Source organism: Panthera leo, chromosome A1 (assembly GCF_018350215.1).
Source record: "Panthera leo isolate Ple1 chromosome A1, P.leo_Ple1_pat1.1, whole genome shotgun sequence".
NCBI classification, from domain to species: domain Eukaryota; kingdom Metazoa; phylum Chordata; class Mammalia; order Carnivora; family Felidae; genus Panthera; species Panthera leo.
Genome location: NC_056679.1, coordinates 116,733,103 through 116,756,178, shown reverse-complemented (window position 1 = coordinate 116,756,178; position 23,076 = coordinate 116,733,103). Strand labels below are relative to the sequence as shown.

Below are 23,076 nucleotides of genomic sequence, written 5' to 3'. Positions count from 1 at the left end.
CAGAGATAATACCTATCCTTCTCAAGCTATTCCAAGAAATAGAAAGGGAAGGAAAACTTCCAGACTCATTCTATGAACCCAGTATTACTTTGATTCCTAAACCAGACAGAGACCCAGTAAAAAAAGAGAACTACAGGCCAATATCCCTGATGAATATGGATGCAAAAATTCTCAATAGATAAAGCACAGGAAACAGGTAAAAACTAGTAACAGTTATAGAGTTAAAACTGGCTACATCTGGGGAGAAATAAGGAAAAGTTATTTTGGAGGTTCATTTAAGTAGCTTTGTTTTTTGAGAGAGAAAGAGGATGCAAGTGAGTGAGGGGCAGAGAGAGAGAATCCCACGAGGAGGAGAGAGAGAGAGAGAGAGAGAGAGGAACCATGAGATCAGGACCTAAGCAGAAGTCAGATGGTGCCCCAAATTTAAGTAGCTTCTTAAGTAGAACAGGAGTCTGTGTCTCCCTCTCTCCCTGTTCCTCCCCCCTCACACTCTGTTTCTCTCTCTCAAAAATAAATAAAGCTTAAAAAGAAACATTAAAAAAAAAAATACCAACAGACCGACCCCGGACGGAGAGTAACCTTAAGCGCAGGGGGCCAGACAGAAGCAGCATCTGGTCAGAAGCCTGAGTCACAATCCCCGGGAAGGCCTGTGAGCCACACACATCACAAGCGTTGCCAGAGAACTAACAAGAGGCTTGGGTTTGTTCTCTGTGCCAGAGCACAGAAGAAATAAAAGTTTCACTTTCAAATAATTGATTGAGTTATATTATTATATCTGGGCACTTTTCAATGTATTATAGGCAAATGAAAGGAAAAGGTTCTCTCAAGTGTTGATTACAACTGAAAATAAATAGTGAAGACGGTAAGCACAAAATTTATAACATTAATTATATAAATATGCATTGAATGATGAAGACAACATATATTGCCTTGGGGTCCTATAATTCTAAAAGATATTAGCTAAACTGGGTACAAAACAAGTGAAGAAGCATTTCAGAGAAATTTCACTGTAAACATTTTTTAATTAGGAAGAAATTGATAGAATAAAGGAAAGTAAAACTTTAAATAATTCAGGTTAACTAAAAGATATTTAAAACTAACCTTTGAAAGGGAATCTCCAGTTGCTGGCTGCAGATCCTCTCTGTCCCTAGAGTCAGGTACACTGGGACTAAAGGCCATGAGGTCGGTCTTGGGCGGACCCTCCCCAGAGCACACCCTCTGCCGCCTCTGCTGCGAGTACGACCAGCTCCCCACCGCGCTGGAACACACCAGCGTGGGCTTCCCCGGCCCGCACGCGCCCTCGCTGGGAGGCGCCGAGCACCGCAGCGCCACGTACAGCAGCAGCGTGAGCACCAGCAGGCTGGACACCGCGCAGATGGCGATGATCAGGTACACGTTGACATCCACCAGCGCCGCCTCCGCGCCGGCGGCGCCCGCCAACACCCGCGACGAGGCCTTGGGCGCCTGGCCGCTCTCCACCAGCGACAGCAGCACGGTGGCCGTGGCCGTCAGCGCCGGCTCGCCGTGGTCCCTCACCAGCACCAGCAGGCGCTGGCGCGGCGAGTCCGCCTCGTCCAGGCTGCGCGTCGTGCTGATCTCGCCCGTGTACAGCGCCACGCGGAACGGGCTGCGCGCGCCACCCGCCGCCGGCTGCAGCTCGTACGACAGCCACGCGTTGTAGCCCGAGTCGGCGTCCACCGCGCGCACCTTCGCCACCACGTGGCCCGCGCCCACCGACCGCCACACCAGCTCGCTCACGGCGCCGCCCGCGCCGCCCGCCCCAGGCAGCGGCAGCAGCGCGGGCGCGTTGTCGTTCTCGTCCAGCACGAACACCTGCAGCGTCACGTTGCTGCCCAGCGGAGGCACGCCCGCGTCGCGCGCGCTCACTTGGAACTGCAGCAGCTCCAGCTCCTCGTGGTCCAGCGGCTGCAGCGCGTACACCTTGCCGCTCTCCGCGTGCACCGACACGTAGCTCGACAGCGCACGCTCGCCCACCCGCCGCTCCACCAGCGAGTAGGACACCAGCGCGTTCTCCTGCGCGTCCGCGTCCCGCGCGGACACCGTGAAGATGTGGCAGCCGGGAGGGTTGTTCTCCTTCACGAACACCGTGTACTCGGCCTGCGCGAATGCCGGCGCGTTGTCGTTCACGTCGGCCACTTCCACGGACACGCTGGCCGTGGCCGACAGCGAAGGCGAGCCCCCGTCCCGTGCGGTCACCAGCAGCTCATAGTTCGCCACGCTCTCGCGGTCCAGGGCGCTGTCCAGCACCAGCGAATAGTAATTCTTGAAGGTGGACACCAGCTTGAAGGGGATGTGAGGCATCAGAGAGCAGGTCACCTGCCCGTTGACTCCGGAGTCACGGTCGGACACGCTGATCAAGGCGATGACCGTGCCGAGGGGAGCGTCTTCTAATACAGGTAATGACAGTGATTTGATAACCAACTCAGGTACATTATCATTGGTGTCCAAAATTTCCACCAGAACCGTGCAGTGACCTGCCATTGGGGGATTTCCTTTATCTGTCGCTTCTACCTGGATTTCGTATAACTTAGTTTCCTCGAAATCTATGTTACCCTTTACAGTGATGTATCCATTAACTGGGTCTAAGTGGAATTTCGACAAAGCATCTGATGACATGTCTGTATTGAAAGAATATACAATGTCCTTATTTACTCCTTCATCCAAATCAGAGGCGTTAACAGTCACTGCTAGGGTACCGTTTGGAGCATTTTCGAATAAACTCACTTTGTAGACAGTTCTCTCAAACTCTGGGGCGTTGTCGTTTACATCTAGAATGGTGATCTTCAGTTGAGTAGTGCCAGTGAGCTCTGGTTTCCCACCATCAACTGCCGTTATTACTAGGTGATGTTCAGGAATGTCCTCTCGATTTAAAAGTTTTTTCAACACGAGTCCAAGAGTTTTAATATCCTCATCATTTCTTTTAATATCCAAGGTAAAATAATCATTAGAGTTAAGACTGTAGGTCAACAAAGAATTCGCTCCAATATCTGCATCTGATGCTCCCTCTAGTGGAATCCGAGAACCAGGCGGCCGGGATTCAGAAATAAACAATTTTTTTACTGCCATTGGAAAAACCGGCTGGTTGTCGTTAATGTCCTTCACCTCCACTTCCACATGGAAAACCTGCAGCGGCCTGTCCACGATCACCTCCAGATGGATGCTGCAATCCAGGTTCCGCCCGCAAAGCTCCTCGCGGTCGATGCGAGAATTCACAAACAAAATGCCATTCTGCAGATTTACCTCCAGAAGGTCCCCATGGCTTTTGGACGCCACCCGGAACAGGCGTGGCACCAGCTCCACCAGCTCCAGCCCCAAGTCCTGGGCGATCCGCCCCACGAAGGTGCCGTGTTTGGCCTCCTCCAGGACTGAGTAGTGAACCTGGCCGCTCCCAGCCTCCCAGACTGTGAGGAGCAGAAGCGAAAGCAGTAGTTGCGGGGCTCCTGAACCTTCTTCTCTCCATGAAAACATCACTGCAAGCCTTTTCCAAATATTGGGTCACTCTTGCATCGATCCAAACTTTAAAAAATAATTTGGGTTCCTCGGTTTTTCTTAAATGATCTTACCATGCCTGTATTTCACAGAGGATGGGGAAAAGCAGCAACTGAGTATGTAATGCATGATGTATTTCTTTTGTGGTGAAACACCTTGTGGTGGACAGCGACATCATGTGGCTAAACGTGTAAGTATTAAATAAATTTACTACTTGGGTCTGAACTTTCCCCAAATTTCTATTTTCATTGTAATATCCTCCGAGCACTTTTCAAATTCTTTATATTAAAAAAATATATATCCTTATAGCTTTTATACTAATTCATCACTTCCAAATATTCCAATCCATGACATAAAGTTAAAAAGAATAGAATAGTGATTAATGCTATAACAGTAGTGGACATCTATTGGAAATATTCCCCATGTGACAAGCATAGGGTTATAATAGGGTTATCCCATTATATTCTCACAACAACCTTCCAAGCTAGGTATCAATACAATTCACTTTTTACCAACAAGGAAGTGAAAACAGATATCACTTAAGTAACTTAAAAGTGATATTAATTGGTGATGTTTGGGTGGGATCTCAATGTGAGTCTAAACTCGTAACTTTTATCACTTGGCCTTGAAGTCTACATTTTATAGCAAAACCAGGCCTTTGATATTCATGACCACCAAAACATCGAGGCATTGAAAGTATGTGTATATACATAACCATCTATCCATACATATTTACTTCTATATTATGATGGCAATTGTTAATTTACATTATTTATTTATTTATTTATGGAAAGCTTATAACGCACTCTTGTGTGCTTTATCCAATAATTATACCCTTGTTGTCTGTCTTAACTGTTATTTATAAAATATACCAGAAGTCAGTTTTTTACAGTGCAGTTCTTTTGTAAATTTGTTTTTTACAAATGAAAATACTGTGTGATTTAGATATTTGCTACATTCATGTCATACCAAGTAAGAGTGTATGTGTTTTTTAAATTTCCACACCACTTATACATTTCAATTTACCTGTATATCCGAAAATGATTGCAATATGAGATCATTGTGTTTTTAATGATCTCTGCTCTAGATGAATTTCTGGATTCCAGTTTTTTAAAAAGTTGTGACTTGAAAGTTTTGGTGACTTAACTAATCAATAGAGAGAGAAAAGTAACTTTGGAACATAATTCACCATTCAACGTATGTAAGATGAGACAATATAATATTCTAAAAGTTTCTGAGAATTCAGCAAGAGGCATGAATTCTTTGGGTATTTGCAAGTTGAGCAGAGAAAATTCATGGGCAGAGGTTGACTTTAGAGAGGTAAAAGCATGTCAAAAGCTTTGCTTATAGTCAGAGCCTCTTGAAATAAAATCAAACACATGATTTAAGTATTAGGGGAAAAGTTTTCATACCAGCTTTTTTTCCCCATGTACTCAATGAATGCAAGCCAGGATTGCAACTTAACTCGTATTTTATCATTCACATTCAGAATAGAACAAATTATCAATTAATGTTTGGTTTTTTTCCAATATATGAAGTTTATTGTCAAATTGGTTTCCATACAACACCCAGTGCTCATCCCAAAAGGTGCCCTCCTCAATACCCATCACCCACCCTCTCCTCCATCCCACCCCCCATCAACCCTCAGTTTGTTCTGTTTTTAAGAGTCTCTTATGCTTTGGCTCTCTTCCACTCTAACCTCTTTTTTTTTTTTTTTCCTTCCCCTCCCCCATGGGTTTCTGTTAAGTTTCTCAGGATCCACATAAGAGTGAAACCATATGGTATCTGTCTTTCTCTGTATGGCTTATTTCACTTAGCATCACACTCTCCAGTTCCATCCACGTTGCTACAAAGGGCCTTATTTCATTCTTTCTCATTGCCACGTAGTACTCCATTGTGTATATAAACCACAATTTCTTTATCCATTCATCAGTTGATGGACATTTAGGCTCTTTCCATAATTTGGCTATTGTTGAGAGTGCTCTATGAACATTGGGGTACAAGTGCCCCTATGCATCAGTACTCCTGTATCCCTTGGGTAAATTCCTAGCAGTGCTATTGCTGGGTCATAGGGTAGGTTCAATTAATATTTTAATGGATAAAAGATTATTTTAAACTATCTCGAGTAACTAAACAAGTAAGTTACATTAATGATATGTGTTAATATCAAACTTACATAATTTCTAATTGATTCTACTGTACTAGTTCACGAAGAACATTTCACATGTTCAAGAACTAGTTCATGAAACATTTAAGAATTATTTTGGAAAAGCATGGATCTAGGAAATAATTATAGGCATCTATATGTCAAGTGTTTTGAAGAATCTTGAAAGGCAGTAGTTTTAAAAAGATACAGAATTAAAATTTTAAAACATATTAATGGAATACCTCTGACAACTTATAATACTATATATTTCATGACATTTAAGAGTATACTAATTGCAAAGTAGAATGCCACAGGGAATTAATGACAGAGTATAATGATTATAGGCAATGAAGGTAATACTAAAGGAACTATGAGTCTAGAATATTGAGCTGATGTGTGGATAAAGTATCAGTGAATAATATCTACTCTCACTTAGACATCTCCTTAGGCAATTTAATTTAAAAATGTAAATAAGGAATAAAAAATCAGTAAGAAAAAAATTAAAATTAAAAAATAACCAATAAAAATTTGTACAGTGATAGACTGTGATTCCCTCTTAGTGATAAACTGAGTTCTGGGTATACCTGGATATAGTTTTCAAAGCTTACCATTTGTCTGTAGTACAAAGGTAGGGGCCAGACTTCTAGTAGGACAGATTCCACCTGACCAGTCATACTCTGCACACAAGTCCCAAGAAAGTAGTGAGTAGATATGAGACTCTAGGTAAGATGACTCCTCCCAAAAAAGGAGTTCCTCCTTATTTGCTCAAACCATTTCTTTTTCTCCGTAAAGCCTCAGATAAACATTTCTGATTCTCAGGAAATATACACTCCCTAAATTTTGAGGCGTATCAACTCTTAGCAACTAAGAAGTTTACTGTAGAAACAGACTATCCTTAAAAGATTTCCCCACCTAACTTTTCAATTCCTTTAAAAGCAGATCTCAGATGAAAATGAATATCTGGCCTGTTAAATGGATAAGACCCAGATCACTTAGTGGAAGTTATTTCTACAATTCACCAATATCCACATACATATGGGGAAAAAAACAGCATATAGCTAAAAAACAAATAGAAGACAGTTTTAGACAGTTATTTCACCCCAACACATCTTCTTTTGAAGTGTTTAAATTCTTTTCCAAGTGTAACATTTACTTTTCAAGTTTATGTTTTAACTACCCAACACAGGAATTTCCAATTAAAATGTAGTCATTCAATATCAGTCTTTACTTTTTGGGAAAACTCCAATTTCATTAGTTATAGGGATGCTGCCAGGAGAAAGTGAGTGAGCTCACAGTTGTGGAAAATGTTATCATGGGCACAGTTTGGTGCCAGAGGCGGGTGGTCAGTCTCTGCACAGTGGGAGACCTGTACACATTAGCCTGGTGATAGTGATACTGGGAAGGATGACTGAGCAACCCAGTAACATAACACCTGAGTTAGGGTACTCTCCACTTTTATGTAAAAAAAACTCCCACTACCTGGCCACCCACAATGTGATTTCGTAAATGTTAAGATATTTTTATAGTGTTAAGATATTTTAACAAAATTGAAAGGGGGTTCTTTCCTCAGTGAACTTTCTATTGTACCTTAAAACTCTAAGGATTTTGCAAGTGTGAAATCTTTATTCCAAATCACAAGCTATGTGACCCCTGAAAGAAATATGTATCATGAGCAATTATTCCCAAGTGATGTCATGTGTTGTAATGATCTTTGATAGGTATTTTTGAAAACTTTTTTTAATGTTTATTTATTTCTGAGAGAGACAGAGAGATCATGAGCAGGGGAAGGGCTGAGAGAGAGGGAGGCAGGTTCCAGGCTCCATTAGCATAGAGCCCAATGTGGGGCTCAAACCCACCAACCACAAGATCATGATCTGAGCCGAAGTCAGACCCTTAACTGACAGAGCCACCCAGGCACCCCTGATAGGTATTTTTGCAGGTCCTGGCAATAAAAGATCCATTCAGGCTGCTTTCAAGTACAAGGAAATGAAAACCTTATTTATTACCTATTGCATAAACAGATAAAGACAAATGAATTCTTGATTGAAAGAATAATTTAGAAAACATCCAGATATACATATAGTCCTATTCCAATATATTCTGACAGAATGGATAGATGATGTAAATAGGAAATATGCATTATATATTCATACTCTTTAAATTTTTTCCAATTATTAACTTTTTTAATTTTGAGAAAAAATTACTTACATGTAATAAGTTTTCAAATTTAGCTTAAGTGTTTTTCAATCCTTCAAGGTCCTATTATTCATGAACAGATTTAATTATGAAAAAAACAAAATGTGAAAATAAGGAAATCATTTAAATTAAATTGTTCTCAGTGCAAGATGCATCTCTATTTCATACCATATAATGCACAGTAGGATAGTGATTAAAAAATAAGCAAATATGAATCAAAATAGAATCATTAACAAAGTAAATAGAACAATTCTAGAATCGATGGAAAAGACTCACCTTTCCTAAGTGTTCTGACTCTGAGGGTTGTTGTCTTTCATCTGCGGAGCCTGGAACTTGAGGTAGGCTGGGGCTGAAGGCCATGAGGTCGGTCTTGGGCGGACCCTCCCCAGAGCACACCCTCTGCCGCCTCTGCTGCGAGTACGACCAGCTCCCCACCGCGCTGGAACACACCAGCGTGGGCTTCCCCGGCCCGCACGCGCCCTCGCTGGGCGGCGCCGAGCACCGCAGCGCCACGTACAGCAGCAGCGTGAGCACCAGCAGGCTGGACACCGCGCAGATGGCGATGGTCAGGTACACGTTGACATCCACCAGCGCCGCCTCCGCGCCGGCGGCGCCCGCCAACACCCGCGACGAGGCCTTGGGCGCCTGGCCGCTCTCCACCAGCGACAGCAGCACGGTGGCCGTGGCCGTCAGCGCCGGCTCGCCGTGGTCCCTCACCAGCACCAGCAGGCGCTGGCGCGGCGAGTCCGCCTCGTCCAGGCTGCGCGTCGTGCTGATCTCGCCCGTGTACAGCGCCACGCGGAACGGGCTGCGCGCGCCACCCGCCGCCGGCTGCAGCTCGTACGACAGCCACGCGTTGTAGCCCGAGTCGGCGTCCACCGCGCGCACCTTCGCCACCACGTGGCCCGCGCCCACCGACCGCCACACCAGCTCGCTCACGGCGCCGCCCGCGCCGCCCGCCCCAGGCAGCGGCAGCAGCGCGGGCGCGTTGTCGTTCTCGTCCAGCACGAACACCTGCAGCGTCACGTTGCTGCCCAGCGGAGGCACGCCCGCGTCGCGCGCGCTCACTTGGAACTGCAGCAGCTCCAGCTCCTCGTGGTCCAGCGGCTGCAGCGCGTACACCTTGCCGCTCTCCGCGTGCACCGACACGTAGCTCGACAGCGCACGCTCGCCCACCCGCCGCTCCACCAGCGAGTAGGACACCAGCGCGTTCTCCTGCGCGTCCGCGTCCCGCGCGGACACCGTGAAGATGTGGCAGCCGGGAGGGTTGTTCTCCTTCACGAACACCGTGTACTCGGCCTGCGCGAATGTCGGCGCGTTGTCGTTCACGTCGGCCACTTCCACGGACACGCTGGCCGTGGCCGACAGCGAAGGCGAGCCCCCGTCCCGTGCGGTCACCAGCAGCTCATAGTTCGCCACGCTCTCGCGGTCCAGGGCGCTGTCCAGCACCAGCGAATAGTAATTCTTGAAGGTGGACACCAGCTTGAAGGGGATGTGAGGCATCAGAGAGCAGGTCACCTGCCCGTTGATTCCGGAGTCGCGGTCGGACACGGAAACAAAAGCAATGACGGTGCTGAGTGGAGTGTCCTCTCTGACTGGCAAAGACAGAGATGTGACTGCCAGTTGTGGAGCATTATCATTTACATCTAGCACTTTCACTAAAACCTTGCAGTGATTTGACATTGGAGGACTTCCTTTATCAACTGCTTTTACATGAATTTCATAAGATTTTGTTTCTTCATAATCCAGTCTACCAATTAGCCTAATTTCTCCTGAGCTGGAATCAATTTTGAAGTTTTTTTGAATGTTTAGGGGAACATCACTGCCGAAGGAAAAGACAATTTCGCCATTTACACCTTCATCGGCATCAGAGGCGTTTAATGTAGTCACTAATGTTCCATTTGCTGTAGTCTCTAATAAATGGATTCTATACACAGCCTGGGCAAACAATGGGGCATTATCATTAACGTCCAGCACTGTGATCAGCAGCTGAACTGTACCTTCCAGCTCTGGTTTGCCCCCATCAGTGGCCGTCAATAATAAACGAAGTTCTGGTGTTTCTTCTCTATCCAAAGATTTCCTCAATTCAAGTGAAAGTGACTTACTCAGTTCATCACTTGCCTGTACATCCAAAGAGAAATAATCACTGGGGCTGAGGGTGTAAGTTATTAGAGCATTGGTCCCAATGTCCGCATCAGCAGCACCCTCTATCGGGAAACGTGAATCCACCAGTCTAGACTCAGGAATAAATAACCTTTGTTCTCTCCCTCTGAAAATCGGTGGGTTATCGTTAATGTCCTTCACCTCCACCTCCACATGGAAAACCTGCAGCGGTCTGTCCACAATTACCTCCAGGTGGATGAAGCACTCCAGATTCAGCCCGCAAAGCTCCTCGCGGTCGATGCGAGAATTCACAAACAAAATGCCATTCTGCAGATTTACTTCCAGAAGGTCCCCACGGCCTTTGGACACCACCCGGAACAGGCGTGGCACCAGCTCTGCCAGCTCCAGCCCCAGGTCTTGCGCGATGCGTCCTACGAAGGTGCCGTGTTTGGCCTCCTCCGGGACCGAGTAGTGGACCTGACCATTCCCAGTCTTCCAGGCTGCGAGGAGCAAAACGAAGAGCAGCAGGCGCTGGGCTCCCTTGCCTCCTTGCCTAGGAAACAGCATCGCAAAACCACTACACCTTTGGTACCGCTCTCACTTCAAAATCATGCTTTCTTTACTTTATATCTTGAATAATATGTCTCCTGTTTTTGTCTTCTCTCAGGCTGTAACAAAATGGAGCTTCCTCCCTTAGTTTTTGGTGATCTATACCTTAACATTGACAAGACTTTGTGGTATACAGCGACATCATGTGGCTAATGCTGTAGATTGTAGATTCTTCATTGATTTCCAAAATAGGCTATATATTCATTTGCAATTTATTCAATGCAATCACTTTCAATTATGTCTTTTAAAGACTGTACACTCTCACTTAAGAGTATGTAATTCAATACTGTCCTTTAGCAGTGGTCACAAATATATTACAATTAGATTTTGGGAAAATAGAAATATGCACCAATAACCTTACATCTTTTCATTTAAAACAATTTATCAGCTCATGTTTTTATTATTAAATATTTGTAAATGAATACTGGAGCTTTAAAATAAAACACTTTGGCCACTAAAGTTCACCTTATTCTAGGATATTGTGCGTGTTAATTTTTAAAATAATATTACCAGGAACTTACTTATGATATTTTTAGAAATTTTTCTGAAATACATTTAAAATTCTTTCAGTGTTTATGAACAGCGACATCACTTTTTGATACTTGAAATCTTAGAATAATGAAATTTGGGACATTTTCCTTTGTTCTTGTTATATAACATCTAAGTGCTGAACTAATAACTTTCGCCTCTAAAAGTCATTATTCCAAATTAAGCTACTGTCCCTTGGATCTTTATTCCTATATCAAATTTTCAGCTGCACCTTTTTTTCTTATTAAGTCATTGTCATATGTCAATAAGAATAAAATTAACATTGAATCAATATCAAGTACACATATCTGAGAATATTATAATAATCTGTAGTCAAGTTTTTAAATGTAAATCTAAAGTGAAGATTAGGTTTTCAGAAAAAAACTATTTGAGAAAAACCTATTAAACTTCTCTTTCAACTTTAGTGCAATTTATAATCAGAACCCCATAATTACATCAAAATTTGACTAATAAATGTGATCTGAATAAACTATCACAAGTTACTTTAAAAAGGATGGCCTTGGGGCGCCTGGGTGGCGCAGTCGGTTAAGCGTCCGACTTCAGCCAGGTCACGATCTCGCGGTCCGTGAGTTCGAGCCCCGCGTCAGGCTCTGGGCTGATGGCTCGGAGCCTGGAGCCTGTTTCCGATTCTGTGTCTCCCTCTCTCTCTGCCCCTCCCCCGTTCATGCTCTGTCTCTCTCTCTGTCCCAAAAATAAATAAAAAAAAAAACGTTGAAAAAAAAAAAAATTAAAAAAAAAAAAAAAGGATGGCCTTAACATTTTTACTTCAAGTACCATGGATATTTAAGGATATTAATATAAATAAGGATTCATATAAGTTCCTAATCAGAAAGCCTAAGTCACTGTTTACTTGATAATTAAAATGTAGATGAAACATGATGTTATTTTTAAAAAAAACAGATTATAATTTTAATAGCAATTCCAATGTAGTAATTGCCTCATTACAAAGGTACAGGAATATAAGATACATCAGTACCCTCTTATTCTTGAAATGAAGCAAATTCAGAACTTGATACTTTTTTAAATGCTAATAGATTTAGACAATACTGTCAATATTTTAATGTACAAGGTAGTTTAATGTGGTATAAATTTCCTTTTATGCATTTTATTACTATGAAGAATACATAGAATAATGCTAACTGCAATTTGCTGTCATTCAGATATTCCAAACATAAAACTGTTGAATTAAATATACTTTGTTTTCTACAGTTAAAAGCTTATTTTGACTTTTAAAACGTATCTCTATTTAACTGAAAACTATAAATTATCATGTTTTAATGTTGGGAATTACAGTGATCTTTAAATATAATCTCAACCATAAGCCATATGGTAATGTTTCATCCTCTTTATTTTGATGAAAATTGTTGGATTTGAAGATATTCTCAGTATAAGAAAAATGTCATTTACAATGATCAGATGACACTTAATTGAAACTTAAAAAATAGTTAACCATGGACTGCATTATCATGGTAGTTACTATGAAAATAAAAGGCTACATGATATTATATTCAAGGAAAAAATAAATGCGGACATAAATGACTAGAAATTTTGTTATCAGAGAGAGCTGTTAAAATAGCAGAGTGTTTTTGTATATTATTGAGTTTAAGCTGGTACAAATTCAGAGTACTATAATGTAAGATATTAAATGCAATGTCCACAGTAAGCACAGAGAAAATAGCTACATCATCCAAATAGACCTATAACTAGTAAAAAGATAAATCAGTAATTTTTAAAAATCTCCTGACAAAGAAAGGCCCTTGCCCAATGGCTTCATTGGTGAATTTTACCAAACACTCAAGAAATAATACTGATCGTTTTCAAGCTTTTCCAAATAGATAAAGAGGAAGGAACACTTTCTTACTCTATTAGGCCATCATTACCCTGATACCAAAGGCAGACAAAGACACTACAAGAAAGGAAAACTACAGATCAACTTCCCTCATGAACACTGATTCCTCCAAAAAAAAAAAAAAAATCCTCAAAAAAATATTAGAAAACTGAATTCAGCAGCATATTAAAAGGATTATACACCATGAGCATGTGGGATTTATTTGTGGAGTGTAAGGATGATTCAGTATACATAATCAATGTAATAAGCCACATTAAGAGAATGAAGGAAAAAAACGCATGATAATCTCAATAGATGCAGAAAAGGCATGTAACAAAATTCAACATTCTTTCATGATAAAAACACTCAGAATCCTAGGAATAGAAGGAAACCACCTCAACATAATAAAATGCCATACATGAAAAACCCACAGCAAACATACTCAGTGGTGAAAGGCTGAAAGCTGTTCCTCTAAGATTAGGAACAAAGCAAGGAGACCTGCTTTCACCTTTTCTATTCAACAAAGTATTGAAAGTTCTAGCCAGAGCAAATAACCGCCCTCTCCCCAAAAATGAGGCATCCAAAATGGGAAAGAAGATGTATAATTATCTCTGTTCACAGATGCTATCTCATATATAGAACACCCTAAAGATTGCACAGAAAACTTGAAATTAATAAATGATTCAACAAAGTGGCAGATACAAAGTCAACACATGAAAATCAGCTGCAACACTATACACTAAAAGTGAACAATTGAACAGGAAATTAAGAAAACAATTTCATTCATAATATCATAAAATACTTAGGAATTAACCAAGGTGAAAGACTTGTATGATGAAAACAACAAAAGCACTTTTTTAAAAAAGATTATTTAGGGGCGCCTGGGTGGCGCAGTCGGTTGGGCGTCCGACTTCAGCCAGGTCACGATCTCGCGCTCCGTGAGTTCGAGCCCCGCGTCGGGCTCTGGGCTGATGGCTCAGAGCCTGGAGCCTGTTTCCGGTTCTGTGTCTCCCTCTCTCTCTGACCCTCCCCCGTTCATGCTCTGTCTCTCTCTGTCCCAAAAATAAATAAAAAACGTTGAAAAAAAATAAAATAAAATAAAAAAGATTATTTATTTTGAGAGCACATGAACACACGCATGCTCAAATGGGAGAGGCAGAAAGAGAGAGGGTGAGAGAGAATCCCAAGCAGGCTCCATGCTGACTGCATGGGGCTCAAACCCACAAACTGTGAGATCATGACCTGAGCCAAAAATCAAAAGTTGGACACTTAACCAAATGAGCCACCCAGGTGCCCCAACAAAAACATTTCTGAAAGAAATTAAAGAATATATAAGCAAATGCAAAGAGATCTCATGTTCATTGATTGAAAGACTTATTAAGATGTCAATACAACTCAAAGTGATCTATAGGTTTAATGTAATCTCTATCAAAATCCCTATGATGTTTTTTGCTGAAATAGGAAATCTCATTTAAAAATTCATATGGAGGGGTGCCTGGGTGGCTCAGTTAAGCATCTGACTTCGGCTCAGGTCATGATCTCGCGGTCTGTGGGTTCGAGCCCTGCGTCGGGCTCTGTGCTGACAGCTCAGAGCCTGGAGCCTGTTTCAGATTCTGTGTCTTCCTCTTTCTCTGACCCTCCCCTGTTCATGCTCTCTCTCTGTCTCAAAAATAAATAAATGTTAAAAAATAAAAATAAAAAATAAAAAAAAATTTCATATGGAATCTCAAGGGACTTCAAACAGCCAAAACAATCCTGAACAAGAACAAAGCTGGAGGACTCATACATCCTGATTTTAAAACTTATTACAAAGCTCCTGTAATCAAAATGGTGTGGCCTAAAGACACTGGCCTAAAGACAAACATAGACCGATAGAATAGAGATTCCAGAAATAAATCCTCATATATAAATAAGGTCAAATTATTTTCAACAAAGGTGTCAAGTCTGTTCAATGGGAGAAAAAAGAGTCTTTTCAACAAATGTTGATGGGAAAACAGGATGCAAAAGAATGAAGTTATAACCTTACCCAACACTACATACAAAAATGAACTCAAAATGGATCCATGACCTAAATATAAGACTAAAATTATGAAATTCTTAGAAGAAAATATAGGGCAAAAACTGCATGACACTGGTTTTGGCAGTGATTTCTTGAATATGATATCAAAGGCATAAGCAACAAAACAAAAGATAGGCAAATTAGACTTTATAAAAATAAAAAATATTTTCAAGGACTTACAGTTTCTAGTTCTGAATGTAAGGAGCTTGGAAATCACCACTCCATTTTGACAAGTTAAAAGCTGAACAGACTGGAAAACCAACAACTCTTGTTGGATGTGTAAAAGTTGGGTGGATGAGAGAACACTGGGAAAATCAATGACCCAAAGATAAGAGAGTCACAGGGAGATATAGGGAGTCACAACTTACTGGTACAGAGACTCAAGAGGAGAAAACACTGTGGTAATCAGTGCTGGAGTAGGGAAATCTGAACTATAATTGATGAATCACTGGAGACTTAGTATGTAGAAGTCTGAGAATTGAAAACTCCAGGGGGAAGCAGTCATGGAATCGTGATATTTTGAGATTTACCTCCAGGAACATGGACAGACTCCCACAGAGTCTGAAAGAGAAAAATCCTCTCATGCTTCTGGCAGTGGGAGCGAAAAAGGAACCATTTTGAAATATCCAGAGCATTCTGCTCTTCTTAAAAAGAGTCTCCCTGAGGGGAAACTAATTAATGAGAGGCTAACCTATTGAGTTATTATCAGAGCTTAACTGTTCTGAGGGAAGGAAAATATCCAGCTCCAGAAGGCTCTAGCTTTCCATGAGGGAAAGGGAAAATACCCAATTCCAGTACACTGTAACTATCCTGTTTCACCTGGGGGTGGGGAGAAGTGAGAAAACTTGGGGAAGTTCACAGTCCAGAAGCATATGCTCAATAAAAGATTGAAACCTGGGGTGCTTGGGTGACTCAATCGGTCAAGCGTCTGACTCTTGATTTTGGCTCAGGTCATGGTCTTGCAGTTGTGAGATCAAGCCCCACATATGGCTCCACACTGGTAGCATGGAGCCTGATTGGGAGTCTCTCTCCTCTCTCTGCCCATTACCCCTCAAAGTAAATTAAAACAAAAAGTTAAAAAGATTGAAACCTCATCACAGAAATGTAGAATGTCTCCCCTCTCTGCACTCCTCACTACCATACTATTACAGGAACATGATAGCAGTCTCTTCTACCCAGCACATCTGTCCAGCTATCAAGAAAAAATTACAAGACATACCAAAAGTCAAAAACAAAAACAAAATACAACTCCACAATTCGAAGAGACAGAATGAATATCAGAACCATATATGACAAGGGCGTGTTTTAATTATCAAACCAAGAATTTACAACTATGATTAATATGCTCAAGGCTCTAATGAATAAAGTAGATGACAGCATTAAGGACAGGTGGGCAATGTAAAGAGGGAAATGGAAATAATAAGAAAGAACGAAAAAGAAATGCTAGAGATAAAAACACTGTAACAGAAATAATAATTTTATTATTATTGATTACATCTCAAATGTCTCTGATAGAATCATTAGTTGACTGGACATGGGTAAGGTACGAATCTCTCAGTTAGAAGATATATAAATAGAATCATCAAAGACCAAAAAGGTAAGAGAAAAAAACAATGAAAAAACAGAAAAGAATATCCAACGATTGTGAAACAACTACAAATGGTATAACATATACATAATTGGAATACCAGGAGAACAAAGAGATAGGAACAGAAGAAATATTTGAAATAATAATGACTGAGAATTTCCCTCAAATTAATGGCAGACACCAAATCACAGATCTATGCAGCTCAGATAATTTAGGACTATAAATGCTTTTAAAAAATCTACATAAAGGCATATCCATTTCAAACTACAGAAAGTCACATATTTTCTGAAATCTGTGTCCTGAAAGAAGCCAGAGGGAAATAACACCTTACCCCTTGAGGAAAAAAAGATAAGAATTACATCTGACTTCTCAGAAACCATGAAACTTCTTTAGCATGATAAACAGTATCCATAACAAACCTATAGCTAACATTATACTTAATTGTGAAGGATTGAATCCCAGTTTTTACCCTAAGACTGGGAACAAAGCAAAGACCTGAACTCACTACTCTTGTTTAGCCTACTGCTGGAAGATTTAGCCTGTGCAATAAAGAAAAAAAAAAAGAGGGGGGGGGGGGGTTGGAAATAAGAGGCACACAGATGAGAAAGAAAGTAATAAAATTGTCCTTATTTACAGATGACATAAATGTGTACATTAAAATCTCAAGGAATCAAAAATAAATAAATAAATGAAAACTCCCAGAGTAAGTGAACTTGGCAACATCACAAAAAAATAAGATAAACATACAAAACGAATTGTACCTACACATACTAACAGTGAAAATATACACACCAAAATTAAATTTAAAATATAATTTACATTCACATTCACTCAAAAAATATATTTAGGTATAAATGTAACAAAATATGTATACGACTTGTATTCAGTAAACTAAACACTACTGATTTTAAAAACTGAAGAATAAATAAATGGAGAGACAGACTGTGTTCATGAATTGGATGACTCAACATATCATAAGGAGATGTAAATTTTCCATGAATTAATATAAAGACAACATGATTCTTACCAAAATCCCAGCAAACATTTTCTGTAGCTATCAATTAGATTATATAGAATGGCAATGGAACTAGAATACCTAAGGCAACTTTCAAAAACAAGGAAAAAGGAGAAGGAATGAGTGTATCCTATTTTAAGACTTATTATGTAAAGAGAGAAACCAAGACTATGTTATTGACAGATGAATAGACCTGTAGGTCAACAGACCAAAATAAGGAATCCAAAAATAGATCCATGAAAATGTGCCCAACTAACTAAATTTTGACAACGATGAAAAACAATTAAATGCAGAAAAGAAAGCTTTTTAATAAACAGTGTTGGAGCAATTGGACTTTGTTAGGCAATAAGAAGAAGCAGAAGTAGCAGAGGAAAAAGGAGGAGGAGGAGGAGAAAGATGAGGAAAAGAAGAAGAGGAAGAAACCACCACTGTTGCCTTGATCTAAGTCTCACATCTTATACTAAAATAACTCAAAATGGATCAGGAGGGAAATAGGAGGTACAAGACTCCAGCTATGGAATGAACAACTTGCGGAGATGAAAGGTACAGCATAAGGAACACAGTAATTTGTATTGTAACAGCATTCTACAGTGACAGATGATACCTACACCTGTGCTGAGCATAGGATAACATATAATTGTCAAATCACTGTACTGTACACCTGACACTAATGTAAAACTGTGTGTCAACTGTACTTCAACATAAATAAAATAACAAAAATGTGGTGGATCAAAAACTACAAAAACAAACAAACAAAAAACCCTAAATGGATCGCGAACATAAAGGTAAAATATAAAACACTAAAACTTAAAAATACATATATAGAGAGAAGAAAATCTGTAGCATCTAAGGGAAGGCAAAGAATTCTTAGATCTGACACCAAAAGCACAGTCTTTAAGAGGAAAAATTGATAAATTGAACTTTATCAAAATCTAAAAACTTTTATTCTATGAAATGCCACATTTAGAGCAGGAAAAGAAAATCTACAAATTTTGGAGAAATTGTTGCAAGTACATATCTGACAAAGAACTTGTATCTACAATATATAATGGACACACAAAACTAAATACTAGAAAATCAAACAGCCTAATTAGAACCTGGGCAAAGATATTTTACACCAAAGGTACACAGATGGCAAATAAATATGTGAAAATATTTCCAACACCAGTAGCTATTAGGAAAATGCAAATTAAAACTATCAAAATGTACTAGCAAACTGTATCCAACAATACATTAAAAGAATTATTCACCACGATCAAGTGGGATTTATTCCTGGGATGCAGGGCTGGTTCAATACCTGTAAATCAATCAGTGTGATACATCACATTAATAAAAGAATAGATAAGAACCACATGATCCTCTCAACAGATGCAGAAAAAGCATTTGAAGGGTGCCTGGGTGGCTCAGTTGGTTAAGCATGTGATTTTGGCTCAGGGCATGATCTTGCGACTTGTGAGTTCGAGCCCTGTGTCAGGCTCTGTCCTGACAGCTCAGAGCCTGGAGCCTGCTTCAGATTCTGTCTCCATGCCTCTGCCCCTCCCCGTTCTATCTATCTCCATCTCTCCCTCTCCCTCTTCCTCTCCCTCTCCCTCTCCCTCTCCCTCTCTCTCTCTCTCTCTCAAATCCAAGTAAATATTTAAAAATGTATTTTAAGAAAAAAAACATTTGACAAAACAAAGTATCCTTTCTTGGTAAAACCCTCAAGAAAAGAGGAATAGAAGGAATATACCTCAAGATCATAAAAACCATACACAAAAGACCCACAGCTAATATAATCCTCAATGGGGAAACACTGAGAGCTTTACCCCTAAGGTCAGGAACATGACAGGGATGTCCACTTTCACTACTGTTATTCAACACAGTGTTGGAAGTCCTAGCCTCAGCAATCAGACAACAAAAAGAAATAAAAGGCACCCAAATCGGCCAGGAGAAGTCAAACTTTCACTCTTCACAGACAACATGATACTCTATGTGGAAAACCCAAAAGACCTCACCAAAAAACTGCTAAAGCTGATCCATGAATTCAGCAAAGTTGCAGGATATAAAATCAATGTACAGAAATTGGTTGCATTTCTATACACCAATAGTGAAGCAGAAGAAAGAGAAATCAAGGAATCGATCCCATTTACAAATGCACGAAAACCCATAAAATACCAAGCCATAAACCTAACCAAAGACATGAAAGACCTATACACCGAAAACTATAGAAAGCTTATGAAAGAAATTGAAGACACAAAGAAATGAAAAACATTCCATGCTCATGGCTTGGAAGAACAAATATTGTTAAAATGTTGATACTACCCAAATAAATCTACACATTCAATGCAATCCTTATCAAAATAACACCAGTATTCTTCACAGAGCTAGAACAAATTCTAAAATTTGTATGGAACCACAAAAGACCCCAAATAGCCAAAGTAATGTTGAAAAAAGAAAACCAGGGCACCTGGCTGGCTCAGTCGGTTAGGCGTCCAACTCTTGGTTTCAGCTCAGGTCATGATCTCTCAGTTTGGCGAGATTGAGCCTCACATCGGGCTCTGTGCTAATAGCATGGAATCTGCCTGGGATTCTCTCTCCCTCCCTCTCTCTCTTTCTGTCCCTACCCCACTCATGCTGTCTCTGTCTCTCTCAAAGATAAATAAACCATATATATACATCTATATCTATATCTATATCTATATCTATATCTATATCTATATCTATATCTATATCTATATCTACATAAAGAAAACCAAAGATGGAGTCATCACAATTTGAGACTTTAAGCTGTATTACAAAGTTGTAATTATCAAGACAGTATGGTACTGGCACAAAAACAGACATATACATAGATCAATGGACCAGGATAGAGAACCCAGAAATGGACCCAAAAATGTATGGCCAACTAATCTTTGGCAAAGCAGGAAATAATATCCAATGGAAAAAAGACAGTCTCTTCAGCAAATGCTGTTGGGAAAACTAGACAGCGACATGCAGAAGAACTGGGCCACTTTCTTATACCATGCACAAAAATAAACTCAAAAGGGATGAAACATAAGACAGGAAGCCATCAAAATCCTAAAGGAGAAAACAGGCAACAACCTCTTTGACCTTGGCTAAAGCAACTTCTAACTTGACATGTCTCCAGAGGTAAGGGAAACAAAAGCAAAAATGAACTATTGGGACCTCATCAAGATAAATAGCTTCTGCACAGTACAGGAAACAATCAGCAAAACTAAAAGGCAACTGTCAGAATGGGAGAAGATATTTGCAAATGACCTATCAGAAAAAAAGGTTAGTATCCAAAATCTATTTTAAAAAAACTTATCAAACTCAACACCCAAAAACCAAATAATCCAGTGAAGAAATGGGCAAAAGACATAAATAGATACTTTTCCAAGGAAGACATCCAGATGGCTAACAGACACATGAAAAAATATTCAACATCACCCATCATCAGGGAAATACAAATCAAAACCATGATGAGATACCACCTCACGTCTGTCAGAATGGCTAAAATTCACAACTCAGGCAACAACAGATGTTGGCAAGGATGCAGAGAAGAGGAACCCTTTTGCACTGCTGTTGGGAATGCAAACTGGTGCAGCCACTCTGGAAAATAGTATGGAGGTTCCTCAAAAAATTAAAAATAGAACTACCCTATGACCCAGCAATTGCACTACTAGGTATTTATCCTAAGGACACAAAAATGCTGATTCGAAGGGACACATGCATCCCAATGTTGATAGCAGCACAATCGACAAGAGCCAAAGTATGGAAAGAGCCCAAATGTCCATCGACTAATGAATGAATAAAGAAGATATGGTATATATATACAATGGAATATTACTCAGCAATCAAAAATAATGAAATTTTGGGGCACCTGGGTGGCTCAGTCGGTTAAGCGTCCGACTTCAACTCAGGTCACGATCTCGCAGTCCGTGAGTTCGAGCCCCACGTCAGGCTCTGGGCTGACGGCTCAGAGCCTGGAGCCTGCTTCCAATTCTGTGTCTCCCTCTCTCTCTGCCCCTCCCCTGTTCATGCTCTGTCTCTCTCTGTCTCAAAAATAAATAAACGTTAAAAATAAAATTAAAAAAAATAATGAAATTTTGCTATTTGAAACAACGTGGATGGAACTAAAGTGTATTATGCTAAGCGAAATAAGTCAATTGGAGAAAGACAAATTTCATATGATTTCACTCATATGTGGAGTTTAAGAAACAAAACAGATGAATGTAGAGGAAGGTAAGCAAAAATAAGATAAAAACAGAGAGTGAGACAAACCATTAGAGACTCTTAAATCCAGAGAACAAACTGAGGTTTGCTGGAGGGGTGTTGTGGGGGCTGGGCAAAATGTGTGATGGGCATTGAGGAGGGCACTTGTTGGGATGACCACTTGGTGTTACATGTAAGTGATGAATCACTAAATTCTATTCCTGAAATCATTATTACATTATATGTTAACTAACTTGGATTTAAATTTTTAAAAAATATCAGAATGGCTGAAATGAAAATTGTGACATCAATGTAAGCAAGAATGTAGAGAAAGTAGCTCACTCATACATACCTAGTGAGAATGAAAAATACCACAGCCAGTCTAGAGAACAGTTAGGCAGATTTCCTTTAAAGAAACATACAGGGTGTTTCTCTGGGTGGCTCAGTTGATTAAGCGTCCTACTTCAGCTAAGGTCATGATCTCATAGTTTGTGGGTTCAAGTTTCTATGCTGACAGGCTCTATGCTGACAGCTCAAAGCCTGGAGTCTGCCTCAGATTCTGCATCTCCCTCTCTGCCCCTCCCCCACTCATGCTCAGTCTTTCTCTCAGAAATAAACATTTTTAAAGATTTAAAAAAAGAAAACGTTTAAAAAATAATAAAGAAACATATACATATAATTGTACTCCTGGGCTTTTATTCTAGAGAAATGAAAACATGTTCACACAAAAACCTTTACAAAAATGTTGTTAGCAGAATTATTCACAGTATCCAGAAAAGTGAAAACAATGCAGATATACTTCAGTGTGAGAGTAATAAAACAAACTATGGTACGTCCATATCATGGGATTGTATTCAGTAATAAACAGGAGCTAACCATTGATACATACAAAACATGGATGATTTTCCAGAGAACTATGCCAAGTGAAGGAAAAAAAAAACTAATCCTAAAAGGTTACATAACGCCTGATTCCATTTATGTATCATTCTTGAAATGATAATATTTTAGAAATAGATTACAGATTAGTGATTACAAGGGTTAACAAAGAAGTGGGTGTGAGTATAAAAGGGCAATCAAAGGGATACTTATGATGATGAAAATGTTCTGTATCTTGGCTATATCAATGTCAATGTCATGGATGTGTTATTGAACTATAGTTTTGCAAGACCTTACTATTGGGGGAAGAGGGTAAAGGGTAGAGTGGATTATTATTTCTTACAACTGTACATATGAATGTACAATTATTTCAAATGTGAACATTAATTTAAAAATCAGGAGT

At 40.1% G+C, this 23,076-nt stretch overlaps 2 protein-coding genes across 2 annotated transcripts; both read right to left on the bottom strand.

Annotated features, from left to right (window-relative positions):
* Positions 1–231: 231 nt before the first annotated feature.
* Positions 232–3,695, bottom strand: LOC122230052 (protocadherin alpha-3-like). The gene is made up of 2 exons (XM_042955721.1): positions 1,102–3,695; positions 232–237 (listed from the first exon to the last, which is right to left on the bottom strand). Exons 1-2 carry the CDS (start codon positions 3,487–3,489, stop codon positions 232–234), a joined length of 2,394 nt encoding a protein of 797 aa, XP_042811655.1. The 5' UTR covers positions 3,490–3,695.
* A 4,242-nt stretch (positions 3,696–7,937) lies between these two features.
* LOC122218941 (protocadherin alpha-1-like) lies at positions 7,938–10,945 on the bottom strand. Its single transcript, XM_042937236.1, has one exon. It carries the CDS (start codon positions 10,520–10,522, stop codon positions 8,105–8,107), a length of 2,418 nt encoding a protein of 805 aa, XP_042793170.1. The 5' UTR covers positions 10,523–10,945; the 3' UTR covers positions 7,938–8,104.
* Between the last annotated feature and the right edge of the window lie 12,131 nt (positions 10,946–23,076).